Here is a 15,961-nt window from a genome sequence, read left to right on the forward strand (position 1 = left end):
GCGTTGTTTCTAGCTTGTCTGCAACACGGTGCTCTGTTCCATACCAGACCTGCGCGCAAGGTGCCAGGGGTAAATTTGTAAGGCGGCGCTGATGGTGCTTTGCCGATATGTCAATCAACACACGAGCCGGGGCAGAATGGGGCGGCGGATCGCGGGTGCCTGGACACGTGCTTGGCCGTTGGCAGCGTCTTACATGGCGAATGCGGGGGCCGCCCACATCGTCCCAAAAGTTGAGGACGATGGCGCTGAAGAAGGAAGGTTCGTTGGGGTTGGCGTTGTAGGAGACTGTGGCGACAGGCCGGTGCTTGCGTTGGCGCTACAGCACGCAGCATGAGGAAGAGGTGAGACGCCATGGCGTTGGCAAAGTTGAGAGATTTGGCGGAACCATGGCTGTCATGAGAAGGGCGGGGGTTCTGGCAGCGAAAAGCTGGCATAAGCGAGCATCGCCGAGGCAGGGCGGATGCGTGATCTACCGGGTCATGATCATCGAGCCATTCCCAAACAAGATTCTCCGAATCGACGGGCAGGCCAACGCCAGGCGGGTTGAGGTCGTTCACCGGGTGCACCTGCAGGGCATTTTCAGATTTCTCCTCGTCCATCTCCACAGCTCCACTTTCATCTGCTGCCGGTGCCGATGCCACTGCCGGTGACGCCTCCTCCTCCATTTTGTCTGTATCGCAAGAGAAAGTTTGAAACTGATAGAGAGTAAGAGAGAGTTTGAGAGTTTGAGGGTTTGAGAGAGAGTTTGAGAGAGAGTTTGAGAGAGAGTTTGAGAGAGAGTTTGAGAGAGAGTTTGAGAGAGAGTTTGAGAGAGAGAGAGTTTGAGAGAGAGAGTTTGAGAGAGAGACAGAGAGAGCCGGAGAGAAAAAGACAAAGGTCAGGGGCGCACGGACACAAAGGTTATTCACTGCAAAGTCATTCACAATTTAGGGAAGAGGGAGAAAAAATTCGCGAGGGTGTTGGGGATGAGGGATGGTCGAGGATTCGGGTGTCTTTGGGGCAGAGCTTGAGGGTTATGAGGCTGGTAGGAGGTTGATAGAAAGGGATTCAATTCGGGGCCAACTTCCTGATCGGAACCACCAGCGGTTCTTGTTATCAACCACAGGAAGAAAAGCAAAACGGCGCAGCACATTCGGGAATAGGGATGGGTTTAAGGGGCGGCGGGCCCTGTTGGGTCGAGCCGAATAAAAATGAAGGCGGGTCACAACAGTCTGATAGGACCGGGTTGGTGGGACCATGCCCAGCCATCGGTGAAAACAAAAAACAAAAAAACAAAAACAGAAAAGAGTCACTCAGGTGAGGCGGCTAGACAAAGCCACGCGGGTCAGATATACAGCAGAGCAAAGACTCGCCAAAGGCAATCAATCTCTTTGGGTTCACACCACGGAGATGATTCAACAGGCAGGCAAGTCAGCCAATCGGATATGAAGAGAAAGAGCACTTATGCCGCGTCGAACGCACGGACGGCAATAGCAGCAGCAGTCGCATACATGTAAAAAGCGAGGGGAATCGCTTATAAAAATCAAAAAATCAAAGGCCAGCACGTCATGGGATCGACACAGATATGGAAACGCAACAAAAGACGAATGAAAGATGGGGGAAAAGCGGGCCTTGTTTGCGCTCTAGGCTGGGGATCGATGGTCAGAAGCTCATGTAAGAAAGGAAGGATCAAGGCGATTCCCAGCCGTTCCGGGAAATGGACAGAATATAATCAAGGGACGTGGTATCAGAGGGGCTCAGATGGCAACTTGCTGCTGACGAAGAACTGTGAGGAGCTGCTGAAGCAGATCTTGAATGTTGCCTTGCGAGTTGTGGAGCTGAGGCTGAGGCTGAAGCTGGGTGCTTGGAAGGGAGGCCGGGCTTTGGCAAGGATGCAAGCCATAGGTCAGGTCCCGAGGCAAGGAAGGAGTGGCGGCCACTGCGCCGGTGGAAGGGTTGGTTGAGTATTCAGAGAGCCAAGCCTCAGCAGCGGCGGCATCCATGTCAGGAACCTCGGTCATCCAAGGCCCCGTGGTCATCCAGTTGGAGGGGATGACATCCGGGACGTTGGCAGGGGCAAGAAGGGCATCAAGCCCTTGATCATTGAGAAAGTCGTGAAGGGGATCAGCGTACGCGGAGGGCTGCGAAGAGACGGGGGGCAAGGTGGGCTGGGAGAGGTGGGGTGCGGTGCCAAGAAGTGTGGTGGCCGTAGCGGGGTAGGCGAGGTTGGGCAAGAGGTTTGTGGTCGGCTTGTGGTTCAGCAATAGCTGTTGCGGTTCTGGCTGCGGCTGGGCAGGGGCGGCCAGGGAGGTCTGGTTCTGAAGGAGAGCGGCCATGATGTTCTGGTTTGGGGCCAGACCGGGCAGGAGGGTGCTGACAAGAGCGGGGTCGAGGGTCGCGGGGAGCGGCTCCTGGCTGTGAACGGGGGAGCTGGCAGAGGAGCTGGTCGGGGAGCAGGCCGGGCCGGCTGATGCCGAGGACAGCTCCAGGTGCTGGGCGTGGTGGACGCGCATGTGGCGCTGGAGGGAGCTCTTGCATCGATAACGACGACGGCAGAGGGTGCAGGCATGGGCATGATCAACGCCGGCGTGCACGGTGGCCAGGTGATAGCTCTGCATGATGAGATGAGCAATTGTGATGGGCAAGATTAGCAAGTGATCAATGATGGCGGACGAGGCCACGCCGAAGGAATGGAAGGCGGCCGCACATACCAGATGATCTTTGCGATAAAACTTGCGAGTGCACTTGGGGCAGTCGAGGCATTGCGCGTCGACCGAGTGCTTGCGTTCGTGGCGGCGGAGGGAGGCCTTGGTGGCTAGCCGCGCATCGCAATGGCAGCAGCTGAAAGACGACATGGTGATGTTCAGAGGTACTTTCGAGCTGGGGACTCGGGGTGACGGTGCAAGCCAACAGCGCCGTTCTTGTCGCGAATTGAGCAATCGATGTCCAGTTGGAGCAGCCAAAAAAAGTCGAGTGCTCAAAAGGCAACTGACAGCAGCGGTCAAGAGAAAGAGCGAGTGGTACAAGAATACAATCTTATTCTATGTGTGCTGATGAGCGTCTGTCAAGCGTGGCGGGGCAGAAGACACTGTGTGTGTGCAGTATCGCAGATCACGGCCGGGAAGCTGATGTGTCGCAGAGGTCCTTGGGTCGGAAAATGCTTTGCGGGCAGTGTCCACACTCGCAAATCAAAATCTCAATCAACAGTGAAGGAAGAGAGGGGGGTGGGTGGATAGTGTATGTGGGGTGGGAAGGCGGGTGGCAGGTGGATGAACACAACACACTTGTGTCCTCCACCACGTTGGCAAATCCCACTTTCCCACCCTTGCCAAAAAAGCCAAGCACTCGCATGTCATCATGTCCCCCGAGACAAAAGAACGGAGTGTGTGTACGCTGACCACAGCTTACTCTGTCAACCCTTCCATCATCTTGTGACGTTTGTTGACCCATCTCGTTCTATCCACCACTTCTTTTGTGAATTTCCGTCCTCCTTGTAAGAGCTGCGTGATGGGTTTGTATGGGTTTCATGGGATTATGGGACCAGGTTTTAAAGCGGTGGCGAAGTGGGCTGTGAGTAAATGTTGTACGGATGGCGTTGGCGTTGGAGTGACATGGAGATGGTTTTCAAAGGTGACGCTACCAATTGCTTGCTTGGGGGAGAGAAGCTCACTCATCAGCCATCTAGCAATCAGCGCTCGTGCACGCCAGACTCTCTGAGAGTCTTCCGCTCGTCCGCTGGGGTTGGCGCTTGTTTCTTGACCGCCTCCCGAGAGACCCAGTGAGCGAAGTAGCAGGTTCAGGCACGACACGCAAGCAAACACACATGCCCAAACGCACTACGGCATCACAGCAATGAGTCAGACCCCTTGAGTTCCAGCGTGTCGTGTCGCGCTCGGCGGCATCTATCGCAAACAAAACACACAATTTATCAGGCCGCCTTGTACTGCAACGGTCAATCGGGCTACGGTCGTCAAGCGTAAAACCCGTATGGACATGGTGGCGAAATCATGTGCTTCCAGGGAAATGATGGGGTTTGCATGGCCTGGCGCGTCCTGCTAGGTTCATGGGATACATAGGGTGTGTCAGGCCTGATGACATGAGGACATGGGTTCCGCGAAAGGCTCAAAGGAACGAATTGCATGGGTATCTTTTGGTTCATCAAGAGGAACTGGAGAGAGTGGCTGCTGACCCAGCAGCAATGACGTCAGCTCCTCCTTAACGTCATGGGTCTAGCCTTGCATACTCGATTTTTCAATTGATGGCTCACGCGCCGCCATGCTTCTACTTACGTGCGATAGGACAACTTCATGTCATCAGGACACGTGAATCGGCGCTACAGCCTGCGATTTTCACTTGCTTCCCGTGGTCGATTTTTCGAAAAGGGGTGCTCATGCTCGCAGCGAGCCGAGGCACCAAAAGCCACCATGTGCGGTGTCCTTTCGCGCCGGGATTGCATGATGGTCGTCGGTTATTGGCTGCCATTCAACGCCAAGCTCCTCGACGCGACGAGTCTTGCTGATTTACACATCTCGAATTGTTTCTTTCGGTCGACTTTGACTTGCTACGCGATAAGCAAGGCCAGCGATCCTTCGTGACGGAATTCATCATCATTCATTGCCATACTACAAGCATGGTGAGAGACTGACTGGGGCTTGGAGGTGCACAACCGCCGCCAAGATCGGCGAAGGGGGCTGAAGTCGAGTTGAAAACTTTTTCCGGTCAATTCGCAAGAATTGGTCGGATCTCAAGGCTCGCGATCGTGATCGTGGTCATTTTTTCGGCAGCCACTGGCATGGGTGCTATGTCCACCGTTATGTGCGGGGATGTGGGGTGGTTGATGGGACATCTGCATAGGACATATGGATTCCGTCTGTGGTGGAATCCGCATATGGGTTTCAACTTCGCCGGAAGCAGAAACAAGTGCGAACCATTGTGAAGCCCATCTTGCTGCTGAAACGCGTGGGTATATACACCATGGCACGTCATGGTTGGTTTCTGTTGCTCTTGTTGTTTGTTGTTGTTTGTTGAAATCGGCTTTCGTGTACACGTTGAGGAAGAAGTGCGATGTTCCTGGCAACGTGTCAGACGGATTTCGAGGTCGCGAGGGGAGAAGCATCCAGCGTTGATCTTAGAACGCAAGGTTCCTTTCTTTCTATCGAATGAACAATGTCACGTCTGCTGACATCATGTCAAGGCAGCCTTTAAACCCAGCGCCTAGGTCCTCCTTATTCTTCAGAAATCTTTGTTGTGCATAAACGCGTTATAGCTGGCAGTGACAGCACATTATCCGTCTTGCTGGCGGGATGAGTGTTCTGCATTTCGAGCTCAACGTTATTGGCCCCGACGGCTGCACAATTCACCGCAACGTGCTCGGGGCCGCTCGGTCCTTGGTGACATGACAAGAATTCGCAAGGTCTCCATTCGTATCCCAGAAGGAATGCGCAAGCAAGTGAGTGAACAAGATGTTGCATAGGAAGTCACCTGGTCTCCGAACGAAAGTAGCCAGATGAGTTTTCACACGTCTTTCCCCCGAACCGGAGCCGATCTTGATGCTATTGTTGTCATTATGGAGCCATCTATCTAGATCTCAGATTGGGTCCCAACCGCATCTGAAGCAATCGTCCGCTCAGTCCGTGATGAAGAATCTCAAAACCCAACTCCTCTCTCGTCGTCGAGTAGATCTAGATCTTCACTCATCCTCGCCCTCTTGAACCTCATTCGTTCAAAAACAACGCCCGACCCATGAACCAAAAAAAAAACTAGATCCCCCACCCAATCCCATCGCGTCTCCGACGCCAAGTCCAACGCCAACCACGACATCCAGATAGGGCACGACCACGCCTTACCCTTGACTGGTTTCAAGGACCCACGACCATCAGATCTACCACACCCTAACCCTGTGACGCCATTCCTCTTGGCTCGAATAGAATAATCCAAATTACCTTGCACCCAAGCCAAACACCGATCAAGTTAACCCGAACACGAGCAACCTCAAGGCGTCCAGTCGACACCATCTTTTCCAGACAGAGCCACGTCGTCATCAGCCATCCTTTGGCCAGTCAGGCTCGCGCGTCGTCGTTCCTGCGTGGCCGTCCCCAAGCCAACGCCGCGTCGCTCTACATACCACACCTCTGCCCCCGCCTACAGATCTCACCAAGGTCCTGCAAGCCATTGCCAAACCGTCGTCGAAATCTCATCACGCCTGGCTAGGTCAGCGCCCGGGGTTGCACAAACGAGCCTCAATCTGCTCTTTTCCAAGAAATTGTTCCAAACGGCCACACCTACCGGCCGCGTTGCGGACAGTTGAAGAGTCTCGTTCACACCAAACCCTGCACCTCGTACTCGAGCCTTCACCAGTTCACTCAGGCACTCAAATCATGCCATGGCACTCGCCGTTCAATTCTCAGCCAGTCACATCATGAGGCAGTGCAACAGACAAGTTCGACCACCCACAACTCGGGGGCGCCAGCAGAGCTGCCGACCGCTTGTAAATTAAAACACATCAATGATAACAATGTAAAATCAGATCCAGTCATACACCATACGCCCAAGGCACGGTGGATCAGTATGCTCGAAAACAATCGCTGTTCTTGCGTTCGTTCCCGGGCTTGAGCCATCTCGGATCAGCCAGGGCCTCAAATCCAATCACCTCGTTCCAACTTTTGCGGAAGATACACTTCGGTCAGATACTGAAAGCCAAAGTTGCTCAGCGCCTGAATTTCCGCCTTGACCTTGGTATCCAACATTAACCGCAACTCCTTCACCCATGCCTATGTATGGCAGACAGCACCATGAGGGCATTGCAACCGGAGCACGGTGGCATTTCAGGGTGGAGCCGCGGACTTGAGACCAGTCGACGCCATACGCACCTCATTCTTGGTGATAAAGTCGGCCTGCAGCAGTCGACGGCCCGTCTCAATGTCCTCGGCTGTCATCGGGAGCCGGCACTGTTCGGGTATCTAAGCATGCCCCACCAGATCAGCGGCACCTGAGTAAACCCGTTTCATGTATCTGTGGCGCCGGGAGTGAGGCGACGCGGGCCCAGTACCTTGTAGCGATCGAGATCAGTCGGTCGCAAGCCCAACCACTTGATATCGGGACACGTCAGCGACGCACTAGAGGGAGTGGGGGATGTTTCACGGAATGAGCCAGGCCATGAGCCGAACGAGCCCTTACTCGGACTCGCCTCTCAGCACCTTGATGTAGAGTCGGGGTCGAAGGCGGAGCGCTGCGCAACACACCTGTCGTATGACATGTTCTTGGACGAGCTCATGTAGACGGAGAGAATCTGTCCATGGTGGCACACCCCATCAGCAGGCACCCCAGGAGCGCACACCCTCTCCTCACTCTCCCGAGCCACAAATTCTTTCGATGCTGATTCAAAAAAATGGCTGGCGGGCGCACCTTGAGACCGTACGGGTCAGAATCAAAGAGCCCCAGAATGGGCACATTCAGAGCATCCTTCACGGCGCGTACAAACTGGCGCGTGCCCACGTCAGGCTGGCCCTTGCCCGTCACAATGACACAAGGGTACTGTGCCCACAAGCAGGTGAGGGGAGATGACAACGGCCAAAGGCGGACAGCAGCTGAGCAAAAGAATACAGGCATGTCGACTCACTCGTTGGTAAAAACGATCCTCCGCCAGCCGCATGAAGGCAGCTTCTTTTTCCACCAAAAGAACAAATTGTGCGGTCCCCTTGATATCTGTGATTTTATTTACCAGCGATGGGATGGCCTTGCCGCCCACACCCATCCTCGTACAGTCGATAAAATCACCATCCTCCAAAAATGTGACGCAGCCGACCACCACACCCTAGTCACAGAGCGCCTGACGTCAGAACAGCCGGCACAGCAATTCTCTTCCTCCACCCCAATCAGCCAGGCCAGACAACGAATAGATACATTTATGACCCGGCAGGCCAGGATCGCTAGCCAGCCATCCCACCTTGTCCGAAGCTACCACGTTGAGTGAGGTACGGGTACAGCCAACCATGCAGGCCACATCGTCCAGCACGGCATCGGACTGAGGGACCAGGCGGAGCCATGGCAGAACGCGTGAGGCAAGCAAGTTGGCTGCTGGCCAGACGTACAGGCGTTGAGCAGCAATGAAACAGCCCACCTCTTCCTGCTTGGTAAAGAGCTTGACGTCCGTGTAAAACAAGTCGCGCTTGGTGACGTGAATGCGCTTGCGCACCACCTGAAAAGCCCGGCAGGGCGCGTGAGGTGTTGGTCTGTCGAGTGCGCTTGGGTGTCTGTGCAGCATACCTGGTGGATCAGCTGAAACACACGGGTCATGATGGCTGTCTTGCGCACACTGGAGAGGCTGTCAAAGGCACGCGTCTTGACGGCATTCAAAAGAACGATGCGGTCCAACTCTGGAATGTATTTTTGATTGTTGTTGGCTCGGCTCGGCATGACATACTATAGCGGAGATGAGATGCCAGGAGGCAGAAACTGAGAAGCAGAGGTGAAGTTGAGCCGAGGAAAAAGCCGCGGAGCTTACATTGATGCCTTGGCCACCCATGATGGCTCGCACGGCATCTGTCGCAATGGTCTCTATACGCTGTGCCACCTCCTCGTCATCCATCTCGAGAACCTAGGGCAGAAGACGGAGCAGAACAGGAACGAGGTTCGTCAATAGCCAGTCCAGGCCCGAAGTGTAGGTATGCGGGCATTTAACAAATCAAAGGCTCGCACCTCTGTCACGTCATTGTAACCAAGCTCGGCAATGGTCTTCATGGCCTCTTGATTGGCCATCTCCGCTTGCAAGGCCAGCACACCCTTGGGCACCTGCGCATTGATGCGAGAGCAAGGACGGGAAGCGCGTGAGCCAGAGCCCCGTGGCAGGGGAGCGCGCAAGCGTGCAAACTTACACTGCTGGCACTGGCGCTGGCTGTTGTGCCTTTCTTGCGTCCTCGGGTTCCGCTCGCTGAAGCGCCCGCGCTCGAAGCCGTGGTGGCCTGCTTGGAGCGCTTGGGGCTCGGCCGTGGTGCCTCACTCATATTTGCAGTGAACCAACGATCCTCAGATTTGGTGGCCTCGAGGTGCTTCAGAGAAAAGCGCGCTGCTGCCCACGCCCTGGCCACGGGCCTCGGCTTGTGGGAGGTTGCCGCGGTCACCCGACCCAGAAGGGTGGCAAGATCACACGGTCAAGCCTGGCAGCTGACAAGCACGTTCGCTGGCCTCGGCCACAAGCACCACGATCCCGTTTGTTGTCTCGCCTACAGCTAAAGTGTTGCCGGGTATAAGAGCACCCCCACCCCCTCAAAGCCCTGCTTTTTGCTTGATCAAGATGCTTGGGAGCAAACCAGGGCCAACGCAGCGTACGGCTGCGAGCGGTCGTCGCTGCTGCTCGACTCGTGCTGTTGACGCAGATCAGAATCAAAATCAGAATTTTTTTTTTTTGATTTGATGCACGTAACGGCTAGTTTTTGAAACCAAGTGTTATTGCTGACATCTCAAAACGAGTATCATTTGAAGCGGATTAATCTGTGATGGGTGATTCAAACGATGGAACCCAAATGACAGTTACAATTTTGTTCTTTTGTTCGCTTGATGATGGCTGCGTATCTCTGATTTGGCATGGTTTTCCCACAAGATTTCTTTCATTCTGATCCAGCCGCTGTCTTCATCTCTGACCGGGAACTTGTCTCGCGCATTTTTTTTTTCTGTTGTTGGCGTTATTGACTGCTTTCGTGTGTGTGTGTGTGTGTGTGGCTGTGCAAGTGTTGACGGTGCGACGGCTGCCAAATCGTGATTTGGGTTGCTTAGCGTGCCTCTTGCTGGTGTGTGGGCGTGTGTTTCACGCCGTGTGCGCACACGCAGATTCTGTCAAAGTCTGCGCCGTGAGTGTGGATACCCGTTGTCTTGTGATCCACAAGCTTCTGCAGTCAACGTTCGCTGTGATTTTGGCGCCGAACCAGCAAGTGACCGTTACGGACTCGACTGTGCAAATCGACTGGACCGCTGCAAGTGACCAGCTGCCCCGCCATCAGCTTTGCACTTGGTTTTTGACGTGTGCATCACGCACATTTGCCTCCCCGCTTGACATCAGCAAGGGCTTTTGGTGTGACTGCCACTGCCTTTTCAAGGGATTTGGCCCAGCTGCCGCTTCCCAAATTAGACGAGGCTGCCGTGCGACCTTGCCTCCCCCCTTTCAGCAAGATGGCTTTGGTTCGCGTCACCAATGTCGAGGTTTTGAACAACCAGGCCACCTTCCGGGACCCCCTGTCCTTTGAAATCACTTTTGAATCGCAGACTGAACTTCCTGACGGTTGGTGCTTTCGCCAATGCCTTCACGTGGCCTCAGTGCAGTGCCCTGCGCCTGGCCGTCGTGGCTGTGTGTGGTTTCTCCCGGCTTTCTTCTTCTTTTGTTTTTTTCTCTTTTTTTCAACATTTTGCCGACGGCTGCATTTGCATTCTAGATACGGAATGGAAGATTATCTACGTCGGCTCTGCCGAGTCAGAGAGCTTTGATCAGGAGCTCGATTCGGTCCTTGTTGGTCCCGTGCCACAAGGCTCACTCAAATTCGTCTTTCAGGTTTGCTTTGCCCTCCCGCCCTTGACTTGTGGGCCTTCCCTCATCCTGCTAGTTGACGTGGCACTCATGCACCAGCATCCTTCTTGCAATCACTGCTTTGCCTCGCCTTCCCATCACCTCATCGTCGGGGCTGACATGTGCCTGTTGAACCCGCACGCGTTTCAGGTCGATGCGCCTGATCCTGCCAAGATTCCACACAATGAGCTGCTCGGTGTCACCGTGGTCTTGATTACTGGCGCCTATCGGGGGCAAGAATTCATTCGGATAGGATACTACGTCAATGTCGAGTATTCTGACCCCGAACTGTGCGTCTTCGGTTCCACCAATTGCCCTCTTGCACCCACCTGCCTGTTTCTGCTTCTGACATGAACGTGGTCGTTGTGTAACCTACTACAGGCAGCAGGAACCCCCCATGCCGGCCCGCATCGACCTGCTCAATCGCAACATCCTGGCCTCCAATCCTCGGTACGGGTATTGCTCTTCTGTTGTCCAACTGCCTTGACCTTGATCTCTCACCGCCAGGACTCACGGTCAACATGGATGCCTGCCTGCTTGGGATATGCCAGCGTGACCCGGTTTGCGATTCGTTGGGACGATGCGGCCCCAGAGGAGCATCCACCCAACATGGACGAGAATGAGGCCGACGCCGCCGGGGATTCAATGGGCTTGGATGAGCTTGGTGGTGATGAGGGTGATGCCATGGACGTGGACGATGATGACGAGGAGGAGGAAGAGGATGGCCCGGACGAGGGCGAGTATGACATTTGATTGGCCGCTGCCTAACGAAGCGTTTTGGTTCTTGAGTTTTGGCGACGACCCATCCGACCCACCTGTATTTTGTTGGTTCTTTTGGCGTCTTTGTTTGTACGAGTCAACCTGGGATAGACTTGACGGCCGTGCCGATTGCTTTGCCCCCACTGTTGGTGGCAGCTTGCTTGTCCCCGTTGTCCTTTGCCTGCCAGAACTCGCTTGCTCCTTTGTCGCTGATCCAGCTATCACCGAGCTGGCGCTCGGCGACTCTTCACCTCTGCTTTTGAATTTGATTTTCTTTTCCTTTGTCTGAAAATGTTTTCCATGTCGTTTCCTTTTTGTGCTTTGGCTCTTGGCGTTCAGCTCTCTCCTCCTCCCCCGCTTTTTTTCTCCTTTTGTCTATTCTTCATTCCTTGTCGGGTCTGACTCGATTTTTCTTGAGTGTTCTGCAATTGATTTGCACAGTGGGATCTGCGTCCTTGGGTAGTACCGCGAACATGGCGGTCAACAAGGACAGGCTTCATGGAGGGGTTACAACAAAAAAAGAAAAAAAAAAAAAAAGAAAACGGAGACAAACAAACAAGAGGGGAACCAGCTCGACTTTCAAAGCAAGACGAGGCGTGCTTGGTGATTGCGGCCAAAGGCGCACAACAAGGCAGGGATCACAAGACGAGGACCCTGCAGTATGCAGAAGAAAACACCCATGACAGTGCCGCGATGGTCCAAGCAGCAAGCCATGCCGACCCATCGTCATGTCGTTGTTTGACAAAAAGATGCATCGCCAGCCAGCTCTCGACGGCGCGGAGATGGGGCCAGGTGCCTTATTCAGCCTTTTTGAGAATGTCCTGGACGGACTTTTTGGCAGTCTCGTAAAAGTTTTTGGCGTCTGGGGCGCCAAACTCTTGTTGATAGTACATGCCTGCGACCAAGCCTACCAAGCTTCCCAGCACCAACTGTCGGTTGAAATGGCTAAGCACGACACCGGTCAGCATGCCTTTGAAGAAGGATTCAGGCGTGCCGCGCGGTGTTTCCTCGTCCCCCGCCATGGCTGCGTTGGGCTGACTATATTGAATCACGTCCGATCTGAGGGCAAGCGGCCAACCAGCACGCGCATGAGTAAAGGCAAGCAGGCTCATGGAATCTTGCCCAGGTGTTGCACGAAATTCCATCGTGCGTGGTGTGCATTGACGTACGTTCACTTGCCACGCAACCTCCTGACGGTTGCTTCTAAAACTGTGAGCAAATGCTATGCATACGCTCTCAAGGCCTACACACCACCAACGCCAACGCCGCAGCAATGACCTGACCGCGCCGCAACTGCCTGATCCGTGACCCCAAAGACCTCGACGACGAGATTCAAAATGAAGCGACTGGAGCTCTGTTGTGTGTGCTTTTGTGAGTGTTGTGTGTGTGTGCTTGTGTGTGTGTTGCGCATGAAACACAAACGTCTGACAATAGAATCTAAACAAAGCACCTCTTTTGTTAAAACAACATCCGGATCTTGAGAATCTTCTGAATGCAGATTGGCCTCGTCGTTTTCTTCGATTTATGATTCAACAAGTCGATGGTTTAATCTGCTTGTGTAACTTTGAATGTTTGTATTTTCTGCGTTTTCTGTTATTTCTTCTTCAATTTCCTCTCTTCAGGTTTCCGGCAGTGGCGGTGAGCGAGGACGTCGGGAGGCAGCCGGCCTGATCGACTCGGGGAGGATAGGGCGCGGTGCAGCAGCCAGAGTTGTGCAGCCTCATGGTGGCCATGTGTGTCTGTGTTTGGTATATGTGCATGTGTGTTGACGTGTAGTATTTGTGCGAAAAGGAGCGGAGGGCTGGACCAGACTGACAGCTGATCCAGCTCCTGCACAGCTTTTTATTATTCTCGCTGCCTCGTCAAGATGGCTGACCCTTTTCAATTCGAGCCGCCGGATTTGGACGATGATGATTCAGCTGGCACTGGCGTTGGCACCGGCATGAACTTTGACGATCTCATGTGGTCTCCAGCAGCCAATCGCTTGGCCAGTGAGCAGCCCTCAGCGGTACGCAGACCGACGAGCCAATACATGTTTGATTGCCCTCTAGCTTGCTCACCACTCACAAGAGGGTTGTCATGCATGCTGCGTACTTAGGCACCACCAACTACTGGAAGCCCTGAGGGCAATGGCATTGCCGACGACGATTGGGGGACTTTTCGGGCCAGCTCTGCCGTCAGCGCTGCACCATCCAACGACTTTGGTGATTTCACTGCGTCAGGAAGCGTCAAGGCTGATGCGCCCACGAGTGCCAAGGCGGCGGAAGAGCAACATGCCTCAGAGTCGAATCTTGGAGATTTTAGCGCACTCACCAATGCCGCGGCGGAGGAGCCCAAGGCAGATGAGCCAAAGGACGAGCCGGATTTTGGAGACTTTAGTGCCCCCACGAGCGCCAAAGCAGATGAGCCACAGGACGAGCCAAAGGATGAGCCGAATTTTGGAGACTTGAGTGCCCCCACGAGCGCCAAAGCAGAAGAGCCGGATTTTGGAGACTTTAGTGCCCCCACGAGCGCCAAGGCAGATGAGCCACAGGACGAGCCAAAGGATGAGCCGAATTTTGGAGACTTTAGTGCTCCCACGAGCGCCAAGGCAGAGGAACCGAAGGACAAGCTCAAGGAGGAGCCAGACTTCGGAGACTTTAGTGCCCCCACGAGCGCCAAAGCAGAAGAGCCGGATTTTGGAGACTTTAGTGCCCCCACGAGCGCCAAAGCAGATGAGCCACAGGACGAGCCAAAGGATGAGCCGAATTTTGGAGACTTTAGTGCTCCCACGAGCGCCAAGGCAGAGGAACCGAAGGACAAGCTCAAGGAGGAGCCAGACTTCGGAGACTTTAGTGCCCCCACGAGTGCCACGGCAGAGGAACCGAAGAATGAGCCAAAGGACGAATCGAAGGATGATTTTGGAGACTTTAGTGCCCCCACGAGCGCCAAAGCAGATGAGCCACAGGACGAGCCAAAGGATGAGCAGGAATTTTGGAGACTTGAGTGCCCCCACGAGCGCCAAAGCAGAAGAGCCGGATTTTGGAGACTTTAGTGCCCCCACGAGCGCCAAGGCAGATGAGCCACAGGACGAGCCAAAGGATGAGCCGAATTTTGGAGACTTTAGTGCTCCCACGAGCGCCAAGGCAGAGGAACCGAAGGATGAGCCAAAGGAGGAAGCCAGATTTTGGAGACTTTAGTGCCCCCATGAGCGCCAAAGCAGAAGAGCCGGATTTTGGAGACTTTAGTGCCCCCACGAGCGCCAAAGCAGATGAGCCACAGGACGAGCCAAAGGATGAGCCGAATTTTGGAGACTTTAGTGCCCCCACGAGTGCCAAGGTAGATGAGCCGGATTTTGGAGACTTTAGTGCCCCCACGAGCGCCAAGGCAGATGAGCCACAGGACGAGCCAAAGGATGAGCCGGATTTCGGAGACTTTAGTGCTCCCACGAGCGCCAAGGCAGAGGAACCGAAGGACAAGCTCGAGGAGGAGCCAGACTTCGGAGACTTTAGTGCCCCCACGAGCGCCACGGCAGAGGAACCGAAGAATGAGCCAAAGGACGAATCGAAGGATGATTTTGGAGACTTTAGTGCCCCCACAAGCGCAAAGCAGATGAGCCACAGGAAGAGCCGGATTTTGGAGACTTTAGCACCCCCACGAGCGCCAAAGCAGAGGAACCGACAGGACGAGCCCAAGGATGAGCCGAATTTTGGAGACTTTAGTGCCCCCACGAGTGCCAAGGCAGATGAGCCGGATTTTGGAGACTTTAGTGCCCCCACGAGCGCCAAGGCAGAGGAACCGAAGAATGAGCCAAAGGACGAATCGAAGGATGATTTTGGAGACTTTAGTGCCCCCACGAGCGTCAAGGCAGATGAACCGAAGAATGAGCCAAAGGATGAGCCAGATTTTGGAGACTTTAGTGCCCCCACAAGTGGCAAAGCAGATGAGCCACAGGATGAGCCGGATTTTGGAGACTTTAGCACCCCCACGAGCGCCAAAGCCGAGGAACCGAAGGACGAGCCCAAGGATGAGCCGGATTTTGGAGACTTTAGCGCTCCCCCGAGCGCCAAGGCAGAAGAGCCGGATTTCGGAGACTTTAGTGCTCCCACGAGCGCCAAAGCAGATGAATCGAAGAATGAGCCACAGAATGAGCCAGATTTCCGAGACTTTAGTGCCCCCACCAGTGCCAAAGCAGAAGAGCCGGATTTTGGCGATTTCAACGCACCCGCTAGCGCCAAGGCAGAGGAACCAGGCTTGAGTAACTTTGAAGCGAGCACTGCTTCCTCTTCTACTCCGTCTTACCGGCTGCACAATGTGGCAACCTTGTGCAAAGAAGCTCTGGTCTGTGCATCTGTTTCCACAGCATCGGTCCCAAATTTTTGTCCATGGTCCTTACTCATCTGCATGACCTTTAGACATCGGCAGTACACGGGCAGAAAGCACCCTCTTTAGCGCGCGTATTGGAACTGGTCTTGGGGGCTGGCTCTGACGTCGTGAACAACTGCGTGTCAGCGCTCAATTTGTATGTATTCATCCCGACGAGCCAGCAAAGCAGGCCCAACTGTTTTAAAAAATTGTCACTCTCTCATTGGTGCATTCATGGGTGTCCGTCAACGTCCATCTCGGCCACTGTCATTACGTCTTTCCAGCCAGCATACAGGCTTGGTCACAGCGCTGCCCTTGCCCCGT

The 15,961-nt window shown here is 54.4% G+C and overlaps 4 protein-coding genes across 4 annotated transcripts; 2 read left to right on the plus strand and 2 right to left on the minus strand.

Annotated features, from left to right (window-relative positions):
- Nucleotides 1–1,736: 1,736 nt before the first annotated feature.
- MONBRDRAFT_9879 (uncharacterized protein) lies at nt 1,737–2,834 on the minus strand (the record flags this gene model as incomplete). Its single annotated transcript, XM_001747583.1, has 1 exon — nt 1,737–2,834. The coding sequence occupies one exon, from the start codon at nt 2,832–2,834 to the stop codon at nt 1,737–1,739; it is 1,098 nt and encodes a 365-aa protein (XP_001747635.1).
- A 3,591-nt stretch (nt 2,835–6,425) lies between these two features.
- On the minus strand, nt 6,426–8,736 carry MONBRDRAFT_37903 (uncharacterized protein; the record flags this gene model as incomplete). Its single annotated transcript, XM_001747584.1, has 10 exons — nt 6,426–6,749; nt 6,849–6,938; nt 7,028–7,094; nt 7,221–7,267; nt 7,384–7,512; nt 7,598–7,792; nt 7,925–8,176; nt 8,245–8,400; nt 8,483–8,575; nt 8,677–8,736. 10 exons carry the CDS (start codon nt 8,734–8,736, stop codon nt 6,615–6,617), a joined length of 1,224 nt encoding a protein of 407 aa, XP_001747636.1. The 3' UTR covers nt 6,426–6,614.
- A 1,407-nt stretch (nt 8,737–10,143) lies between these two features.
- Nucleotides 10,144–11,542, plus strand: MONBRDRAFT_33278 (uncharacterized protein; the record flags this gene model as incomplete). The annotated part of the gene is made up of 5 exons (XM_001747486.1): nt 10,144–10,252; nt 10,404–10,519; nt 10,685–10,824; nt 10,916–10,984; nt 11,086–11,542. The coding sequence occupies 5 exons, from the start codon at nt 10,144–10,146 to the stop codon at nt 11,285–11,287; spliced, it is 636 nt and encodes a 211-aa protein (XP_001747538.1). The 3' UTR covers nt 11,288–11,542.
- Nucleotides 11,543–13,160: 1,618 nt separating this feature from the next.
- MONBRDRAFT_9882 (uncharacterized protein) lies at nt 13,161–15,724 on the plus strand (the record flags this gene model as incomplete). Its single annotated transcript, XM_001747487.1, has 3 exons — nt 13,161–13,301; nt 13,392–14,205; nt 14,412–15,724. 3 exons carry the CDS (start codon nt 13,161–13,163, stop codon nt 15,722–15,724), a joined length of 2,268 nt encoding a protein of 755 aa, XP_001747539.1.
- Between the last annotated feature and the right edge of the window lie 237 nt (nt 15,725–15,961).

This window comes from Monosiga brevicollis, genomic scaffold, assembly GCF_000002865.3.
Source record: "Monosiga brevicollis MX1 MONBRscaffold_17 genomic scaffold, whole genome shotgun sequence".
Taxonomy (NCBI): Eukaryota; class Choanoflagellata; order Craspedida; family Salpingoecidae; genus Monosiga; species Monosiga brevicollis.